This window comes from Parasteatoda tepidariorum, chromosome 8 (assembly GCF_982258835.1).
Source record: "Parasteatoda tepidariorum strain Cologne lab strain chromosome 8, Ptep-v5.0, whole genome shotgun sequence".
NCBI classification, from domain to species: domain Eukaryota; kingdom Metazoa; phylum Arthropoda; class Arachnida; order Araneae; family Theridiidae; genus Parasteatoda; species Parasteatoda tepidariorum.
This window is the reverse complement of record NC_141762.1, coordinates 106,638,382-106,660,564: the sequence shown is the minus strand read 5'-3', so window position 1 is coordinate 106,660,564 and position 22,183 is coordinate 106,638,382. Positions and strand designations below refer to the sequence as shown.

Here is a 22,183-nt window from a genome sequence, read left to right as displayed (position 1 = left end):
AATGTACCTAATTACTTTTGAAGCATAACACTTAAAAAGTAATTGTTTAATCAGAAAAGAATTGTAATCAGCTTGCTTGCTGTCCAAATCTGTTTATAACTTTTTCAATGAATTTTGAGTCGTCTTTGATTCTTTTCTTATGCACACTGAGTATGCACAAACTTGGCAGATATATCTAAGCTATATTTTTAAATTTCATTTAACAAAATATAAATAATATTATATTTTCTATTAGTTCTTTAGTTTGCAAAGGTGTATAACACAAACTGACTTCTCACAACTGTAAAACTTCATCAACACCATAAAGACCAATGTTAAGCGTGGACAAACACGTTAGTATACGAAACTACTGTTTGTAGTTATTTGTGTTTCAAAGTCAGTAGCTATGCCAGTGCCATCGATACAGTTTCTTCGGGCAAAATTTGCAAGTACAAGAAATTCGAATTTTTTTTAAAAATATCTTGCTAACAATGAAGAAATGTATCTTGAAAAAATTGACAGATGAAAGTAATATGTAATAACAAAACAAAATGTAATAGCAGAATACTTTAATTTTTTTTCGGGGGGGGGGGGTAGTTTGTTGCACCCCCTTTTAAATTATACATTAGCAAACATACATGCCTTGGCATACATGCAAACTTTTAAAGACTGGAACCACTAGGACTTTTCATTAAAAATTTATGAAGCATATTAGAATATGAATACTAATATTTAGCATATCTGTTTCAATTTTAAAAACACAATACCTTAGAATATCAGTAAAGCATGTTGGACATAGTAAAATTCCTTGTAATACAATATTTTGACAGATAACAAACTTAAGATTTACAAAACTATAGTTTCCTTAAAATAGATCATAAATTGCAAAACGTGATTGCTTAAATTTTTAGATTATAATTCACTATCCCTGGATTTTTAAAGCATGCATATAAAAAATTGTATAATATGATGTCTGTAAATAAAATGACTTGAAACATAAAGCAAGTCTTACAGATCACGTAAATTATGAACAACATATGACTTGCAAATTGAAATGCAACGTATGTTCCGTAAATTGAAGCATGAATAGCAAATGATAAAGTTCGAAAAATGCACAAAGTAATAAGTTATAAATAGCAATGAAAGATTAATAAATCACCAAAGCGAGAACTTTGTCACATGATTCTTTAATTACTTTAATGCAAAACACAATGCGTGATTTGCTAATGATTTTTACCAGATTATGCAAAAATTTAAGCATAATCTGGTAATCATTGCAATTCAAAAGGAGATTCATAAATCACTCTGATGAAAATTGCCAACAGTAATTTTTAAATCCCTTTAATGCTATTTGCAATAGGCAAATTTTAAATCCTTCTAACACGAATCTCAGTGTGTGATTCCTAAATCACTTGAATAAGAATTGTGATTCGGAAAACACTTAATAGCTGGGCTTCCATACGATTCTCTAGCGTCCATGCTCCACGCTTAGAATAAAGTTATTTATTTTTCTTTCTGCTCCTTTTTGAGATGTTAATTTAATAGTTTGCTATACGCTTTTATCTTACCCCGTATGAACTTTGACTTCCAAAAAAATTGAAAAGTCACAGAAAACGAGTGAGCTAAAAGCGTGGAAATATTTTCGTACAATCTTTCGTAACTGATCTTAGACCAATAATTTATTTTTACCATTTTTGAAATATCTTAAAATTTTTTCAGTAACGAAGTAAACAAAGTCTAATTTTAAATTTCCATAAGCTTTTAGTGTATAAATAATAGTTAGTGTACCTTTGCGAGTGTATAAATAATTATTTTAAGTAAAATCACATTTATTGGATAGGAACCTGAAACAAAAGTTGAATCTGTTGCTTTGGTTACTCATCATTATGAGCAACAAGAAGATATGGCAAGAGCTTTGGAACGAAGGATCATAAACAAATCTACCTGTGTGCATACAAGATGATTCAACCAAGCAAGCTACCATGTCTGACTACAATTCTGTCTTCACTGTTTCATCTGGTAAGTAAAATTTTTGCTGATAATAAGTGTAATATTTTTAACTTATTATATTGATCTATATATAATTAAAACATTTTAATTTTAGTGGGAACCATTTATAAATAAGAATTTTTCAAAGTACTTTTTTTCAAGAAATAAAATTATTTTTTCTTCATTAAGAGGGATATATATTGTCCTAAATTCTTATGAATCAAGAAATTGTGCAAAGTTATTTTAATTGACAATCAAATTTTTTTTATTTATGTTTCTTAATAATCTAAGAAAATCAGTTATCAGTTTTATTGCTAATTCAATGGGATATATATTTCTTTATTACAAAATTATATAAATTTAAGATTCAATTTAGTTTTTCTTACATTGCAAATAGTTAATTCATTATTAACTTTGCAGAAAAATTCAATTAACTGTACATATAAATTATTGAAATCTCAATTTTTTAGTTTTCTTTATTTGAGAATGGTTATGGTTTAATAGCTCTTAAATTCACATTTCTGATTATAATTCCCAATATTTGTGAATTCGAAAGTAACACCTAAAAGAAGAGAGATTTGCCTGAAATATATTTCTTAAATGCAAAAATTTATTTAGGTATCAAGTAATTTTTTTAAAGAATTGATCATACAAATCTGTTTCGGAATATGAATAATACACAATTCTTTATTTAATCCATATTCAGTTGAGAATTGTTGATACCTTTCTGAATAATAAATGTCCAATGTGTTAAATTAGCTGTAAAATTTTTTTAATTTCCACATCTCTAATACTAATACATTAATAGAAAAATAACTTAATATAAATATGATTTTCAAAGGGGCGTAAATTATATACTAGCATATTAATGTTTTAATATTTCTGTATACTAAGTTTAAACAAGATCATGAAGTTTGTACTCCAACGGAACAAAACTGCTTTTGGGGGAAGGGGACTTTTTTTCTCATTTAAAATTGTATGTTTAAATTAACGAGTAACTCTAAGCAAGGACTTATATGTTTTACTATGTAAATAACATTAATAATTTTTTTATATATTTTGTATTTAGTATTGTCATTCATATAATAACTAAATGCTGAACTTAAGTGTGATTAGGACATAAAAAAGTGAAATTGCTTACAACAAAAGCATTGAAATAAATGATAATTAATTGAAATTAATTTTATTTGAATAATATCTTTCACTCCTAATTGGTATAGAATAAAATATAAGTATAGAATAAGGCTTATCTTCTTTAATTTTTTGTTTTATGACTAAATTTAAACGTGGAATTTATAGTTTTAGTTTTATCTTTTATATTAAATTTACAAATTCAATATAAATGAACAAAACCTGTTTAGAAACTTAGTTTCAATGAATTTTATAAATTTTAATTTTATTCCGTGTGATAATTAACGATTTCTTCTATTTTATCCAGTTTATCCCATTGCATTCTGAATGTACAAAAATAGTGTCTTATCACTGTTAGGATGCAAGGCATGTCATTTATAAAAGTTTAACCCTATTCTAAATTTATAAATTTCAGAAATGTTTCAAGCAAATTTAAGAGGAAATCATCAGGCAGGACCTTTAGCTTTCTACTTTACACTGTAGCATATAAATCAGTATACGAAAAAATACATCCTAGTACATTAACATGTTAATTTTATTTATTCAGTTTTTAAAATTACTTACTTATAATTATTTTTTCTACTATGAGACAACATAAATATTATCTGAAGGCAAGTGAACAACTATATTGACATTAGCATGATTCTGACTTTTTTATTTCAATAAAATAAAATACATTCAATGACTATACTCTTATGAATGGACACAGAGGAACAAAATTACATTAATTTTTATTTGGTATAAAACAACATAATTTATAAGTATTTGAAATATTTGATATGTATGAAATTATTTTTAAAAAAATTGAAATATTTGGGCAAGATTTATTATTTGAAATATTTAATTTACAATAATATTAAATATTTGAAATATTTAATTTACAATAATTAGTTAAAAGCATTTACATTAAAAACTATTTACATAATTGAAAAATAACTTCCAATATTCCCTTTCTTGTATGTTTCAAAATTTATCATAACTACTGAAATAAAAAAAAGAATTAAAAAAAAATCAATTAATAAAGAATGGCGTTAAGTGCTTACAGTATAAATTTTTAAATCCTTTGTCATTTATTAATTTATTTTTGTAACATACTTGACCAGCCAGTTGTAACTAAGGTGCTGATTTTCAGTTTTGCTGCATAAATGTTTCATTTACTACCATACATTACCTTTTATATTTTTAACATCTCATTATGTAAACACTTTTTAAATGGTATAGTTACATATTGATCAATTATCCCTTGTTAAAAGTTTGAAGTTATGCTATCATTAATTTTACTTAGTATTAAATTCTTCTAGCCTATTTCTTTTTACAGGAATAATAAAAGTACAATCAGTATTGTTGCAAGTAGGGTGTCAGCATTTTAAAATACATATTTATCAACTAGCTATAATTTAATAAAATTTCAAGTCATATCTGTTAAATACTATTCTGCAGATAAGATACTGTAAAATTTTTATTTCAAAATTAGTTCCGTATAAGTTATATTTTCTTACATTATTAAGATTTTGTAATTTTTTCAAGAACAAAAATGTTTAATAGACATACAATGAATATTCATCAACTAGCTTAAATAATTAACTAATTTCAAGCGAGATCTGTATATTGTAATATTTCTGTTTCAAAATTAGTTGCTAATAAGTTGTATTTTCCTTCATTATTTAGGTTTTATATTTTCTTCCCTAACACAACATCTAAAATGCATAGTTGGTTACTAAATTTGCGGCACGTAAAATAGTCTTAACTTCTTTTTTGAGTGTATTTTTTCAATCGTCTCCTGTATTTTACGACTATCTCCTGTTTACCCATATATTACCAAATATCTTAAATCTCATCACCATCAAAACAGAAAGGGGAAAAAAGACAAGACAGTTTTCTGAAATGCATAGCTTTAATGTTTTTATTGTGAATAAAAACATTATTCAGTGCTAATATGCCAGAATTGAGGGTTACTCAATAATATGTTATCTCAGTAATAACAACCTCACTTTCGTATTTTACTTTTAATTAAGAATCACAATTAGGAACATAACAGTTAGGAACAAGACGATTAGATATAGAAATTTAATAGAACAATGTTAATGTTAGTTTTTACAAAGTTAAGTATAAAACTGCAAATTCGCTGGAAACATCATGCTTATTTTGCTGCTAACGACCATTGGTAGTCTTAACAGCAATAAGTTTATGAATATATTTCTTACTGTGTTTATTTATTAATTCAAAATATTTTTAGGGATGTATAATGTAATGAAAAATTAAATTTTCCTTTATTTAAATACTATTACTTATTTAAATAATATGCTTCATTAAATTTTAGCATAGCCTTTTTAAAAAATGCTTAAAGGTGCTTATTTTTGATTTATGTTTTTTAAAAGCTCTTATAGGTTCTTTTTCTATTCGGGATTTGAAAAAAGTTTTTAATTCTATCTTTTAAAAAGAGATTTTTTTTTGCCGTGTCAATTGGGGTTTTAAATTACAAAAAAAGCATTATCTTCACAATTTTCTCTGCCATATTTATCAGAAACTATTTTTTCGTGTTTATGTGAAGTTTTTTTTAAAATGATATTGAATTTTATTGATTTTATGTTTATAAATTAAGAACTTTAAGCAATAGAAAAAAATAATTTTTATTATTGCACAGATCCTCCTTTATTATTTTTTTTATAGTGATTAAAAATATTTTTGAGTGCTTGAAAAGTACTGAAAGGGTGCTTATTTTTTGTTGAAAAATCTGGCTATACACTCTAAAATAGAATATTGTTTATGCAGGTTGATGATGACCTTGAAATCAAAGCTTTTTATGCTGGGCATGTGTTGGGTGCAGTAATGTTTTTGATAAAAGTAGGATCACAATAAGTATTCTACACAGTAAGTATTTTTTTCTCAATTATAAAATTCTCAATTATACAATTTCTGAATCGCTACAAAAAGCCATTTTTTTATTGTTAAACCCAACTAAAAAAAAAATATTTGGAAATAATCTTAAAAAGAAGAAAAAACGATGAAGTAATACACTAATAATTATTTCCAAAATGATGGTAAGGTAAACATCTTTAAAAAAAGAAAGAAAAATCCTAAAATCTTATGAGGAAAAAAAATTTTTTTTTTTAAAAAAAAAAGCGGTGGGAAAGTTTATCGAATTTCGTTCCGGTTTTTTGGTTTTCCGGTTTTCTGATTTCCGGATAACGGGTTCTGTACTGTACATGTTAATTTTTTCATGTTTTTTCAACTTTAAAATGTCAAATTAACTTCAATCTTGAACTAAGACCTTTATTATTACAGCTAAAGCTGTTTATCGTAAACCTCTATATCTCAAAATTTTTAATGTTTTCTTTCAAAACCTCTGTTTCTCGAATTTCTAATAATCAAGCACAAATGCTCAAACAACATAACAAACAAAGAAAGTTAGACGTCAAAAATCTTTAAAAAGATTATTTTCAGTTTTAAAGGTATGTTAAAAATTTTTATGTAAATAGATATATGTGGTATAATTAATGTACAGAAATGCCTATATATTTCTACTAAAAACAATTAAGGCACTTATAATCAAATTTCTAAGTTAAATTTAATTTTTTAAAGTACCTGTATAACTCAAAACCTCTTTATTTCAAATTTTTTGCTTTTCTCGAAAGATTCAAGATAAACAGGCCCGTCTGTATAAACTTTCAGAAACGCAGTAAATGCCAAAGAGCTTTGTCAATATTTTCCTACTCAAGAGTGCTTTGAACAAATAGCTTTGTTTCACCTGTGACACTTGTAGATACTTTTATCATAGAGAATGAAATCAATTCTTGATTAAAAAATGATAGTTACACTAGAGTAAAATGATAAATACAATGATAGTTACATTTATAATAAGGCAAGTTTTTAAGTGACTTGAAGAAAAGATGTGAGGTTTTAGGCAGGTTAAAATATCTACTGGTTGTCTCAAAATCTATTACCTTGAATTAAGTAATTTAAAAAATCTTTTTAGATTACATTTTGGGTTAATAATTTGAATTGCATAAATCTTTTTCAATTCTTTGACCATGCTTATATAGATAATCCTAGTACAAGTATAATTCTTCATTCCGCGTAACATGTTTTTATTTGTTGTGAAATAAGACCTAACTCTTAGTGAAAATTTTAAATTATTTCAAATTATCCTTTTTTTGTAGTGCAAGAATATTTTATTTATAATTTTTTTTTGTTTTGATTTTGATAAAATAATTAAAAATTGTATTTAAATTAGATAATCTGATTTTACTTTTAAATAATTCTAAAACAATTAGTGATAAAAAGTGAAATAAGCAATGTCTTAAAAGTGAAAGCTGTCACAATTACACAGGGGACTTTGATATTAGTTAAACAAGTTTTTATTTTATGGCAGTAAAAGTAAACATTAAATGAGATTTCGTAGCCATACTTTGTAGCTATGGAAATAATTTAACTTGTGATACTATTACAAAATTAAAAACATTTTTTTCTGAATTTTGAATTCTATACGACATGTTTCATTCTGCGGATATACAATAAAAGCCTGGCTGCTCAAAATTTGACTAACCAGAAAGATAAAGAAAGTAGAATGTTCAGAAATTCATAGTTTATTCTTTCTAAAAAGGAAGGTTTGAGAATATACTGTAAAATATTGATGGATTCTTGATGAAAACCCCCTCTCCTTCAATATCTCTCAATTTTAAACAAGTACGTATTTAATTCAAAGAGAGCTGTCCTGCAGTTTTTTTTATATTTATCTTTAATAATTTTTATGAATAACTTTTTTAGTCTTTTTCCTTTATCATTATTTTTTTATAAGTGTCAATTGCAATAATTTTTATTATTAAAGTGTGGCATTTTTCCAGAAATTAATGTAACGTAATATACTGAGATTTTTGGTGCTCAAGTATCTGAAACTTTCCAAATCCAGAATATGCCGATTGCTGTGCATTCCGGATAATTAAATTTTTCTTGTATTTCTCTCTTTTGATGCTTTTGGATAGCCATGCAATTTTTTTTCTTGGGGCAAAAAATGAAGATTATCCTTTTCTATGAATTCTCATTGCATTTTAAAATATAAGAGAACCTTCACATAACTATAACTCTCGTTCATTATTTTTTTATCTGTAGCAATGGAGATCTAGAACCAATTTTGATTTGTTTGAAAGGAGCATATGTTGCTATTTTTGAAGAATATTTTACAATAAGAGTAAGTGTAATTTTAGTATAATTATAACTAGCAAGTTGGAACTAACATGCTTATATTTTTTATTGCTTTCATTAGTCTCGTTAAAACCTACATTTTCAATGCTACCTATTTCTCCAAATTTTCTGCAAGATTTTATATTTTTATAATTTTTAATATTTAAAGTGATGGCAAATCTAGTTCGGCAGTGGTTCCCTACACTATTTCATTTGAATTCCTAAATTTAATTTCAAATAATTGTTACCATAACTAAGTTTGTTAGTGATTTTTCAATTCTCATTTCTTACCATTTAAGAAAATCGATCTTGCAAAGAGCATAAATTGGCAAAAATGCATTTTAATACAATGAACCTTTTCCTTGTAGCCAATGAGGGGCTACTTTATTTTAAGTGACTTTTCAGAAATTATGTATATGTTAAAAATGTTTGTTTAAATTAAAATTGATCATATTTTTTTATAGTTAATTGTGCCTGGTTATTGTGTATCTGGAACGACTGGTCATAAAGTTATTAGCGGTGCCAAGAAAATTGAATTTGAAAATCACCAGATTGTAAGTTAGTTATTAACTTAGTTATTAGTTTTAATAAATTTATGATCTGAAGTTCTGTTCATGATATGAATATTTTAAATAGGTAGAAGTTAAAATGTCTGTGCAGTATATGTTGTTCAGTGCGCATGCTGATGCTATCTAAAGAACCATCTAAAGTCTTGCTGGTGCACGGAATAGCTTCAAAAATGGAGTTTTTGACAAAGAAAATCACCCCAGAACTTGGTATAAAATTGCATCTAAGTTCTAAAGTACCAGAATAATCGCAATTCTTGAATAAGCATAGAGCTATTCTTGATATAACCATAAATATTTTAAAAGCACTACAAATTTTATGACAATGGCATAAAATTAGATCCTGAAAATGGCAATTAGATTTAACTACATTTCAATTGGAATCAGGTGTAATACAGTACAGAACCCGTTATCCGGAAATCAGAAAACCGGAAAACCAAAAAACCGGAACGAAATTCGATAAATTTTCCCTCCATTTATAAAAAAAAAATTTTTTTTTCCTCATAAGATTTTAGGATTTTTCTTTCTTTTTGGAAAGATGTTTACCTTACTATCATTTTGGGAATAATCATTAGTGTATTACTTCTTTTTTTCTTCTTTTTAAGATTATTTCCAAATATTATTTTTTTAGGTGGGTTTAACTATAAAAAAAAACGGCTTTTTGTAGCTATTCAGAAAACCGGAAAAATCAGTTATCCGGAATAGCGATGGTCCCTATCGTTCCGGATAATCGGTTCCCTACTGTACTTTTTCTAGTATATAAAATAAAATATCTCTAGTGGTATATGCAGAGCATGTCCTGAAATAGGTTAGCCATTTTCACAATGATTAACATTAAGAAAATTATTCTTACAGTAAAAGCATGTAACAAGTTAAAAAATTTTCCATCAAGTTTTAGTTTCAAATTTTTTTCAACAGATGGTGCTATGGAGAGCCAATGTCGAATACTAATACTTGAAAATGCCGAGTTTAAATATTTTAAATCTTTCAAAGAACCATAATTGTTTGATTAATATTAAACTTTTTCTTCTTATAAGTTTTTTAACTTTAAAACTAATTTTGAATACCATCAGTCTAATACACATAGTGTATATAATATCTGTCTTACTGTGTTTAATAGTACACTTGTTTTGCAATTTTTTCTAAAAGGTTTTCAATGATGGTGAGTTTGTCCTAATATTTGACTTAGCATTTCTTTTGTGTACTAGCTTCGATTATACCTAATAATTTTTTATAGTAAAACATTAAGGGCCACACACACTTTGTAGATTTGATTATCTTTTTCAGTAGTGACAAAATAAATTGATAATGAATTTTATTCTGAACTTATTGAACTAAAAAAAATGCTTTTTTTTGGAGAAATATGAATCACATGTTGTTAATCTAGTAGAAATGTGTTGTTAATCTGTTAGAATATAGTCATATAAATTTTGAGAACCTAGGATCTATTTCTCCATTTAAAAGTTCAGTAGTTTTATTTTTAATTTTTTTTTCATGAAAATCGAATTGATTTTAATCCAATCAATTTATAATCAAATTAATATTTTTAGTCAAATTAATTTTTTACTTAAAAATATAAGAAGAGTAATAGCAATGAAAGAAACTTCACTTAAAGGAAAGAAAGAAGAGGCAAGTAGCACATTTGTTACCAGGGTGACCACCCACCTAGAGAACCTTGAAAACCTGGATTTATCAGGGAATTTTCTTATACTGGAAAAAACCTGGAAAAGTCAGGGAAAGTAGGATAAAAATCTAGAAAAATCAGGGAATTTTTAAAGAATAGCTTGAATTTTTTTTTAATTTCAATTATTTTACTATTCTCTATGCCCACTTTATTTAGACGGAAATTTATTGCAAATGAGTTGAAATATCATCATCTTAGGAATGCTTTTGCTTGCATTAAAATTTTCTCCATTATTACCCTGCTAAACTAGAATACCATATGAAACTCTCCCATGGTTGCTAAATGAATGGAAAAACCCATGACCTCTTTGGAGATTATGGGTCTAAGCAGTTTTTTTTTTTATTATTATTAGTCTAAATAAAAATAATGAAACTTTTTGGCAAGTTTTCCCATATTTTTTTAAATTTTTTTATAAAGAAATAATTTAGCGACAGTTATTTTTTATTCCCGGATTTTTTAAAATTATTAAATTTAAGTAAATATTGCTTAAATATGAGTTCCATTTACATTGTTGTTAACATATGTTGCAGTGTTAAAATTAAAATGAGTGATTTTTCAACTAACTTTTACAAAATAGAAAATGTTATAAAACACATTGATCCATCCATTCCAGCAGGTGATAGAAGATTATTTTTAATTGAAACTATTGAATTGATACTATTTAACTGAAACATAATGTTTATAGTATTAAGATTGAAATTATTTTAGTCATTATAATGGTTGTCATTAACTTTAATTTGTATCCAACTGAAAATGTACATGACACTGACATAGAAAAAAAAAATTATGTATCATATTTTACAAAATAAGAACTGCATAGAATTTTTTATTCAAATGTCAGCTTCAAAATTCAGTCAAGTTTACATCTAAATTACAAACAAATTCACAGAGTTAAGATAATTTGTAAATGAGTAATCATTTTTTGCTTTCGTGTGATTTACATCTGACACCAACCATTTAATCCATTTAATTTGAACTTATTATACTCAGTTTTTAAAAAACAAATTGTTTTTTGATAGGTTATGATGTACTAAATATTTGATTTAAAAATTTGATGATTACAAACTTAACTCAAGTTTTATAACACAGTTTTCCTAAGAAATGTATGTTTATTTTTTACTCCGTACACCATGGAATTGCCCAGTTGTAAAAACATTAATACATACTTTTTTCTTCACAATTGAATTTGGTGAGCAGTTAATAATTGACTGCCAAAAATTAAATTCAACTTTCGGAAATTAATGTAACATTTCAAAATTAAATTGTGCAATGTGCAACAGTTTTATATTTGATTAACTTTATTCATTTATATAATCAGCACTTTGCTTATAGAACCTTATAAAAAGCTTGAACTTGCTTTGCTCTTTTATTTAATGTTTCTGATAAGAATTTGAATCAGTTTAATTATTGATGCAATGTTAGGGATCCAATTTTAAGTGAGTTGACTCAATGAATATACATAAAAGTAATAGAAAGTGCATTTAAAAAGTTTGGTGAGTGGAAGGGTAAATTAAAACATTTTTGATAATGCTGAAGACAAAATCAGTTAGTCGCGAAACACTTTGCACAAACTGAGACTGTGGAGACTCTTTTTGCAATGAATTGATGTTACTGTCCTTAAATGAGTCCTCAAACGCTTTTTTTACATTAAATCAAAAGACGATGCAACTTGTCTTCAGGGAGTCCTCAAAGGCCTTTTCTAAGTTAAATGTTATTTGTTTTCAACAAGTGCGGGATAAAACGAGAAAGTATTATTCATTTGCTGAAACCTCTGCGATTGATCTACTAACACTGTCCCTTATTGTTACTTAATTCCAGAATCTTTCAATGTTTATAAGTGATCAACAGCATATGTCATATACCTGGAATCGTCACATCTCTTTATGGTCTCCCCTAATATGAGTTGTCATCAGTATGGTTTCCTTTCCTTCTCTGAAATGTTTAAAGGTTAAACCAATTGAATATGGATTCTAGGTCTACATGTAATGCATTTCTTAGACATACACCTAGAGTAGTAGATATGTTTCTCTGCTCAAACAAAACTTCTTCTTGCTCTCCTTTCTATCAGCCATTTCATGTGTATGCATAGAATTGCATTTTTTACTCTTTTTACTTTTGAAATATTCATAAATGCCATTCACAAAATTTTTAGATTTATCTTGTTATTTAGTGAAATAACTTATTCTGTTCTGTATAATTTTTGATGGTAGAAATATTCGTTAGATATGATTAAGATAGCTATTAAAATTGCTTGCATCAGGAAAATAAAATAAATGTTAAATAAATTTTACAGGCTTTGCATGGTTCAACACGTGGAGATCTTCTGGTCATTGTTAGCTGTTGATATGGACACACTTTTAGCTAAACAGTTTCCAGATACATGGGATTGTTTTCCAGTGAAGATGGTACTGAATTATATTTTTAACCATGTTTTTATAAATACACCACATGTTAAAATTCAGTAGTTAACTTTCTTAATTTTGAAAGAATGCCTCTGTTCAACATCAAAATTTGTTATTGGAGAATATTTAAAACAATAATATGCAATATTTACACTAATCGCAAAGAAAAAACTTACTACAAAAGTTTTCTTAAGAGTAATATTATTTACAATACATAAAGAAATTATTATAAAGTGGAAAAAATCTAAAAAATGGCTTGAAACATGAATAATCCACCCACCCACTGCATGTATCTTCAACATCCTGATCTTGCTTATTAGTATATTATGTGCATTTTTCACTTAAGCACAGCTTTTCTTCAGAAAACTTATGCGGAGGGAGGTTCCATCAACAACTTACATTTGCTTCCCAAGTTGTCCGTTATGTGGATCTAATGGACCGAAATTTATATGTAATGTTTGACTTATGCATTTAGATAATCACTTTTCGATGCTCTCAATTTACGCTGATCGTATCGTAAAATCGAAGATATGTTTCGGCAGTTACTGGTTCTCACATGGTTTTTGAATATCTCGATATATTTCAAAAGATATGGAAAATTCGAATCACGCAGTTGAGTATTTACTTTTTAAGGCAATAATTCTACTGAATTTTTAGCAGTTATTGCTATTGACTTTTCTGTTGTTTTTAAAACCGCTTTTTTTATGATATTATTTATTACAATAACCTAATCTGGGAGCTAAAAACAAATTTGTGGAGTTCAATTCGCGTAATTTCGTTGCCGAATTTCTTTCTATCTTTTTTTTTTTTTTTTTTTTTTGCAATTACTACTACGGATTTCATGGTTTTTAATTTTTTTATCGTGACCCATGATATTATAATCCTCTTGCTCTAGTAAAGATGGACTCACCCAAGTGGGTGGGGCATAGATGAGAATTGAATATGTGAAGAAAAATAGACAATTTCTACTTTCAAATGAATTCCTCTTGAAATGCAAGAGAGCCATTCACTGTATCGAGGAATGATTTTTGGCATCATCTATCTTAAGTTTCGTTTTCTTATCTGCTGTGGAGCTGCAGAACATGAAATTTTGTGTATTTCTCCTTAAATTGAACTTCCTTTTTCTGTAGGGTTCATACGTAGCTTAAATGTGCTTAATAGAGTATTATTTTGCATAATAGAAATTAAACACTCTTAAAAGTTCTTATTTTACATTAAAAGTTCTTACTTTATCTTCAAAAGAGAAAGCGTAAATAAAATATTTACTTTTATATTATACTTTTTATTATTATTTTTTTCCCTTTTCAAAAATTTGGTTCTTTTTTAATAAAATGTTATCATGTCATGCGAATTTAAGTAATCTCTTTTTGACACGTAATTTCACACCATTGGGTGTTTTTTTAAAATTAATTTTGATGTCAATAGTTATTAAGAATTTTTTCAGTCCTTTCTATGTAGTTTTTCAAATTGTGCTGTTTTTTATACAATATTATGACGCACGAATTTTAAATTGAAGAATTTCAAATTGATTCACCTTAAACTTACTAGGTTTTATAATCATTTTATCAGTCAAATGATTGACAAGTTCTGCAAATTTTTTTTCACTTGGTTTTTTTAAATCTCCATATTTATAATACGATACTCTCCATAATATGATGTTTATTATATTACGTGTATTTCAGTAACAACTGTTTGTTAATGATTTTTTTTCGAAAATCATTCTTGGGCATATTTGATTTCATACTGATTTCTTATAGTTTTATTTCCCGTGTTTACATTAGGTGCTCATGCAAATGTTAATAATTTTTTCTGCCCTTTCCTCGTAGTTTTTTAATGCGATGTTATTACTTTTTAACCTTTAAGTTAACTTTTTTTACACACTCGATTCAGGACAATTACGTTGTAAATTTTTCAACAGTTTTTGCATTCATTTAATTTCATATTACTGCAATGTTTTATTTTCTCTCAAATTTCAGGTTTCAGTAACGACTATTTGTTAATTGTATATTCAAAAATCACTTTTAACGCTCTTGGTTCTATCGTGATTCCACTTTTTTTCCCCTGGGAGTTTTTCTAACCATTTTTATTTTTTAAAAAAATTATATTTCTTATACAATGTTATTATAAATGCACTAGTGGGCTGCGCCCCCTGCTCACTAACGCTTGCCAACCCCAGAAAATTGCTACGCAATCTTGTATGGTTTACTTCGCAAAGAAAGCTCGCTTTGCTCACTGCTAACTTACGTACATTGCAAATGCACAAAATTCTAAGAATTCAAAACAATCATTCAAATCCATATAACAACTTTTTTTTTTTTAAAAAAAATTACATCTTTTTAGTAAATACTAAGTCATTAAAATAAATTTGAATTCAAATAAATGACATGTAATTCGTTAAACCTATTAGAAATGTGCTATAGTATAAAATCTTAAGATAAAATTTCTAAAACTAATATCCCTTTAAAAAGGTTAAAATTTTGGGTATAATTAATCGTCAAATAAATTAGTAATTTATAAATTTGTGAAAAAAAGCGCTTTCAATAAAATACTAAAATAGAGATCTATTGACAAAGACTACTCACTTCTGCCTAGCTTAATAGTATGAGATTGCCGCAGTTGATAGGGTGAATTTCGGAAGAGATCACATTTGGTGAGAATGCTCTCTGGTTATTTCAGTTTCTGTTTTTAAAAGTGCTATATGTTGAGCCACCTCAGCTGGATTTTGCATGTGACATTTTTAGCGGCAATCATTTGTCGATTTTCTACAGTTGCCATTCGGGAAGTTGTTATGAGACTTTTTTTGTCGCCGTGTAAGAGAAATATATATATAGATGTTTTGAATTGAACCCCTTTAGGACAATGATCACATGTGTCCACTTTCGCACATAGTTCCAATTTTGATACTTTTAATTTTTTATTCCATTAATCACTTTTTGCCGCAATCGTTTTGCGCCATTTCTATTGTAAATGTAATTTTTTTTTAATAATAGTTATATAATCTTTTTTCAGTTCTTCACATATTTAAAAACACAATGTTTTTTTACTCCTCAAGCGAAACACATCTCAGTAAATGTGTATTGACTTTACATGATAACAACAATATTTTTTGTATACTTTCCCTTCTTCTTTAATATAATGCTTAAAGCCATAGTAGCTGAAGCTTTTTTTTTAGTTACAAAAAATTAGAAACTATTTATTATGTAATTTTGAAAAAAAATTTCAATAGCAGTAAATTAAAGCAATAAACAGCTGCAACAATAAATCTTTCTAAACCAATTTTTTTCCTTTAAGTTGTATATTTTTAAGGTTAATAGGATATTGCCTGAATATCAACACTGTTTGTAATTAAGTCACTATTTATTACTTTTTAAAAAAATTGTCACTTGTTTTGCTACTTTTTCTACAATGACCTGCCCGGAGCCCTGGCTCTCATAGTCAGCACTCCAAAGTATGGTGATCTTAACACAGTTCTCCCAGCTTTACACAAAACCGCAATGAATCAACTAGTGGTTGCCATTCATTGAATTCTATCACAGCTATAATTCTTGTGGGGGATAATCGTCTTTTTAAAGAGGACTCAGGAAAATAATGTTAGTCTGGCGAGAGTAACTCTTTTTTTTCTCAAATTAAAATCTTCTGCAATAGCATTGTACGGAAGAAACCTGAATCTTACATATGTACTCTAAAAGTTAATGTTGTGTGCAACTGATCTCTATTATCAGGGATCTGTCCTGAGTGAATTTAGTATGGTTTAGAAGTTCCTTCACAAATTAGACTTAACGTTAGTTTCAGAAAATACTTTTAAAAAAGCAAGCTCTCATGCAAACCCCGTTCTCGTTGCAATCTATAAAAAAGAAGGGCTTTTCTTTCAACTGTCTTTTATGAAAGGGTAGCACGTGTTTGGTCAGGTAGTGCAATGTGGTATGCCTAACCCGTCGCTTACGCCATATCAAAGCGAGCTTTTTCTTCTTCTTTTTCTGCTGAGTTTTTTTTAAATGAAACAACAAGGCTCTCCCTGTATAAACTGTACAGGAAGTCGAAATTCAAACATTATTCTAAGCATTCGAACATAACCTTAATCACTATCGTAAATTTATTCTAACATAACTTCATTTTTTACGAAACATCTTTTCTCTGGGAAACTTTTTTCTGTTTGACCTAGTCAAAAATGTTCTCGTAATGAAAATAACTTTTAGTGCTAGTATTGTTAAATGCATGTTTTTGTTAAATTCAAATTGAAATTTAGTTATGGACAATGATTTTTATGGATTTTTAAATTTGGATACAATTTTAAGCCCAAAATGTTCCCATACTAAAATTAATTTTGAATATATGTGGAAAAATATTTAGAAATTTTTGAGATTTTTATTTGTAGTGACATTTTTTAAAAATATTTTCTTTCTTTACCATATTTTTGTGTTGATTTTTTAATATAATTTTTAATTTTTCACTAATTATATCTGAATTTTCACAAAATACCTCTAAAAAAAACTTAGACATACCCCTGATTAATAAAATCAAATGTTGTGTTGTAGTAATAGTTATTTCATTGATTTGTGGTATTGCATTTTCATCTTCGTCTTGTAGGCATGGATGCATTACTTCTGAAGATCTTTTTTGGAAACTAGATACATTGTAATCTTTCATCCGGGACTTGCATTGGCCTGATCAAGTTTTTGCCAAACATTTGGAAGAAAGAATAAAACTCATGGCATGTGATATGTTGATGTCTTGTATTAACAGGTTAATATATTTTATTGTTTATTTTTCTCACTGTAAAATTGACACCCTCTGTATTTGATTAGACCTGTTTTTTCCAGTACAAACTAGTTTTCATCATGTTAGTTAATATTTTGTGAATTTTACTGATAAAAAGATTTACTCAATCTTGCTCATCTGTAAAGAAATTGTTTATGATTTGAATAATTAATTATTCTTATTATATATAATTATTCTATTAGTTATATAATTTTGTTGTTAGGGAATCCGAGTTATACTGTAATTCTGTAGAGAAACTGGAAAAAAAATGTGATGCAATGAAAAAAATATGATTCAATATGAAACGGGGGGAAAAAATGTGATTCTCTAATATGATTCAATTCTAAGTTATTGATCATTTGATTAGTTTATATCTTTACGATGTTTATTAATTCTAATATTAATAGAGTTACAGGGTATCTGTGCACCTGGAAAGTCATGGAGGATCATGAACTTTGGTATTGAACAAAATTTGTCATGACATGTCAGGATTTTAACTATTTTAAAAAAAAAAAAATCGTGGAAAGTCATGGATTTAGGTTACCGAAAAATCTAATTTTTAAAATGGAATCCCCCTAATTTCATGGTGTTCTGGATTTCTAACAAAATCCCTACTCACAATCATATTTTGTTGAAACATAAAATGTTTTTATCATGTTCTTTAAAAATTATGGTGTTCTTTCAAAAAAAGAAAGAAAAAAACTAATTTCTAGAACGAATTATCTTTTAAACTTCTGTGATTTCAGAATATTTATTATTATTTAATTTTTTTATTTTTATCAATTTAAAAAGCTAGCTGAAGCAAGCCAGTCATTGGTGAATTTTTTTTATTCCGAAATGAGAACAGAAAAATCAGGAGTGTTTCTCTCCTTTCCTTCCGATGAACAAGAAAAGTATTTTTAGAATATAATTCTGGAGATAAAAAGAAAAAAATATTTTCTTTTGTATTTTTTTCTGCTATTTTATTGCTTCAACTCTTTCTTTACTCCGATTTTTAAATTTAAAATTTATGATTTCTATTAATGTTAATAAAATGCTTTTTTAAATTTATTGTTGTGTTTTTGTCGGGGAAAATAGTAACTTTCTTAAGTCATGAAAAATTCTTGGAATTGATCATGGAGTTGAAAATCTAAAATGTAGCAGATACCCTGGAGTTACTAGTTTGTCCAACGTATCTCATGTTCCAAAAAGAACAGCGTAACACATAAATAATATTAATTTTACAAACAGATTTATAGCTATCATAATTTTGAAATGTATGTGTTTTGTTAATATTAGGGCAAGTTTTGTCTATATTCTGGTACTGAATGAAATGAATGAACCTCCTATCGTTAACAGGAATTTTCATGATATTGATAAATTCAATGTTGTATGCATAAGTAACTGATACCTTGACCTACGTACGATTAATTTCTTTCAATATAAAAACAATGTAAACAATTTTATATTATATATTTTTCCCATTATTCTATTCAACGTTTTTATAATTCATTCAACCCGAATCCATTTCAGCCAATTGTCGGTCCACAACGTATGAAAGCGCCAATCATTATACATATTTGATGAAATACTTGCGAGTCCACGTGTGCTTCTACTGAGCTGAATTCGGCGAGATTATTGCATTGTCATGTGCAACTCTGCTGCATTCTGCAAGTTATTCTCAGTTTCAGGCTTCAATTTCCGCACTCAGAAATTGAACTGAAAAATCTTTCGAAAAATCTTTTTACGGTAGCTAATATAATCTAGAATTCTTTGTCAGAAACTAGATGTTTTATCATGATCATGTAAAATCTTAGAAAATTAGTTTGTATTTTGTTAATGTATATAGGGCTTAAAAAGTACTTAAAAGGGGTTTATTTTTGTGGAAAGATTTGGCTGGCACTCTACAAATATATTTTTCGTAATTCTTACAGGTATGGAAATTCAGAAAAGGTGGAATTGCTAAAGGAATTCCTTCGTTAAAGAGTTGGGGACCAAACGGAGAATCATTCTTTTGATGGTGTCAGACATAGGAAGAAAAGCCCATACTTTTCGGATCTGCTTCTTCTGATGCATCCAGGTTTAGAATCAAAAACAATGTCCAACATTCCCAATAGTGAAAAAGAGGAAAGAAATGAAGACTCATCAGAAATGCCAATTTCCTCGGATAAAAAAAAAAAAGAAAGCAGGAGATGGACACTTTTGAAAGGGCGGTATAAGAACTCTTAAAAGTGAAAAAAGAAGAGGAAGACAAAGGCTATCATCTGTCTTTGATATCTAGTCTCAGAAGACTTTGGCATATAGAGAAAATAAAAGTAAAAGCTAAAATTTTAAACGTATATAATAGCATATCTTCGGATGTAGGAAGTAGTCTCTTCTCATTGACATCTTCCAGATCTATCTCACCTACACTTTCTCGCCTAATTTGATTATTCCCTCATCTTCTGCACCGAACCCATTTACTTCTGGTAACACCCTTTTCTGTTTTACAAATGTTCCCATTTTTTCAATGAATCATCATTATCAATTATGCGACAGCTTGGCCTTCTCAAGAAGTTTTTTCCAGACTAACCTTTTTCCTGCTAGTGATTTCAAGTTTAAGTTTTTAAGACCAAAAAGTATTTTTCTAGGTCATCCGTCTCAAATTCAGCCTGCCTCTTTTTTACATGCCAACTGGTCTGACATTAAAAGCTCTTTTTGTAGTACGGTCTTCGTCCATTTTAATAACATGGCCTGCCCATTTTAATCTTTGTCCTCTAATAAAGTTAATAATGTCAGGTTCATTATATGAGTGATTAAGCTCTAGATTTGATCTTCTAAGCCACATACCATTTTTTTAAATTCCTCTAAAAATACTTCTTAAGACCTTTCTCTCAAAGGTACCCAGCATAGCTTCATCTGTGCAAGATATGGTTCAGGTTTCACAAGCATGCGTTAAAATTGATCATAAAAGAAATTTATATAATAAAACCTTTATTTTTCTATGAACTACATTTGATTTTATGTATTTTTGAATTCCATTAAAACATTAATTGGCTATATTTATTGGTAATTCTTCTTTATTTCTATTGTAATATTGTTCCTGTAATCCTCCTTCATCTTATGGAAATAACCCCTTCCTCAGCTTTTTATCTAAGCCCCATCTATTTTTCATAACCGCTATTAATTTTTTTTTAATAATTATAAAAAATTAATTTTTTCGTAATATACCTATCAATATACATATTGAGTTTTTTTCTTAATTTTAATTATTAACTTTTTTTTATTCAACATTTAATTTTGATTTGTTACACATTCTGCAATATTTGTACCATTTTTGCATTTCTCAGACTTTTAATTACGTTCTATTTTTTAATAATACTTTTAAAAAATCTTGTAATAATACTTTATTTTGTAATAGTCTTTTTTTATCATATTTTATTATTATTCAATTTTTATGAATGAGAAAAAAAGTGAGTATAATTTCAACAGTTCTAACAGTCAAAATTAAAAACAATTTCAATAGAGTAACGTTCTGAAAAGCGTAAAATGAAGAGGATGATGATGATCATCACTTGACTATGTCAATCATACCCAGTTAAAAAAAAAATTGGGCATGGAGGAGAGAAAATCAAAGTTAAAAACCAAAATATTAAATGTAATTTATAATAATGCATCTTGATGTAGGAAGTGTTTCTTCCCTCTCTCAATTATCAACTCCCTTCTCATTTCATCTACATCTTTCATATTCACCTCAAATATTATATATTTTTTTAAGAATGGGATAATTTATTACATGAGTGTTTTAGGTCTGCTTTTTGCAATTTTATTTATTCTATTTTTAATGAAATAATATGGGATTTTTAAAGTAGTTATTTTGTGCTAATTAGCATTTTCATAATTTGGTATTTTTAACAAATATTTTTTTTCAGAATTAAAAGTGTTAATTTTTTAATATTGAAATTTTAAATAGTGCTGATAGAGGAAGAGAATGAAAGTTTTATGTGTTTTCTTTTTTATTTATTTGTGTGAATTTATTTAAAGTTTTTATCAAAGTTCGTGATTTTTTTAAAAAAAAAACAGATTTTTTTTATTTAAATCGGATTTTTTTTTATTTCTATTCAAACACATTGTAAGAACTTTATGATTAAAAATACTTTATAAATGTTTAATCAAAATTAAATTAATATTAAAACAATATTATAACAATATTTTAGAACCTCTAACTTACTGATATAATTTTTCATTATAATACATAGCTTTGAATGCATAGCAACCATTTTGAAACAAATGCATAATTGAAATTTGAAGACTAGATGAAATAGAGAATTTAATAATATATTAAAATAATATTAAAAAATCAGCATAAAAATGTGGATTTATTTGTTTCTTGTGAAACACAAAAATAAAATTTAAAAAAAAAAAGTATTTTGTGAAACTATTATTTTTCCTTGAGTTGAATTTGTAAAGGTACCCTAAGCAGTAGCAAATTTGGCTTGAGCAGACTCTTTAACTATTAAAGTTTCAATTAGCAA

At 27.2% G+C, this 22,183-nt stretch overlaps 1 protein-coding gene across 7 annotated transcripts; it reads left to right on the top strand.

The window, feature by feature from the left end:
• Positions 1–1,622: 1,622 nt before the first annotated feature.
• Positions 1,623–20,710, top strand: LOC147806644 (integrator complex subunit 11-like). Of its 7 annotated transcripts, none has more exons than XR_015436071.1 (8): positions 1,623–1,998; positions 5,872–5,970; positions 8,209–8,287; positions 8,745–8,838; positions 8,917–9,056; positions 12,824–12,935; positions 17,520–17,675; positions 19,604–20,710. XR_015436071.1 is itself a non-coding variant. In XM_087169605.1 (3 exons), the coding sequence occupies exons 1-3, from the start codon at positions 7,744–7,746 to the stop codon at positions 8,974–8,976; spliced, it is 192 nt and encodes a 63-aa protein (XP_087025731.1). In that variant the 5' UTR covers positions 7,368–7,743; the 3' UTR covers positions 8,977–9,064. The 7 variants fall into 7 exon arrangements, 1 of the variants encoding a protein (XP_087025731.1); XR_015436069.1 differs by having other exon boundaries at positions 1,629–1,998; positions 8,745–8,834; XR_015436072.1 differs by lacking the exon at positions 17,520–17,675 and having other exon boundaries at positions 1,626–1,998; positions 8,745–8,834.
• Positions 20,711–22,183: the final 1,473 nt, after the last annotated feature.

Coding starts and splice junctions, on each gene's coding strand:
- LOC147806644 (XM_087169605.1), top strand. CDS start 7,744: ATGAAAACCCCCTCTCCTTCAATATCTCTCAATTTTAAACAA. Junction 7,786..8,744: donor TATCTCTCAATTTTAAACAA/GTACGTATTTAA, acceptor ATTTTTTTATAG/TTAATTGTGCCTGGTTATTG. Junction 8,835..8,916: donor AATTTGAAAATCACCAGATT/GTAAGTTAGTTA, acceptor TATTTTAAATAG/GTAGAAGTTAAAATGTCTGT.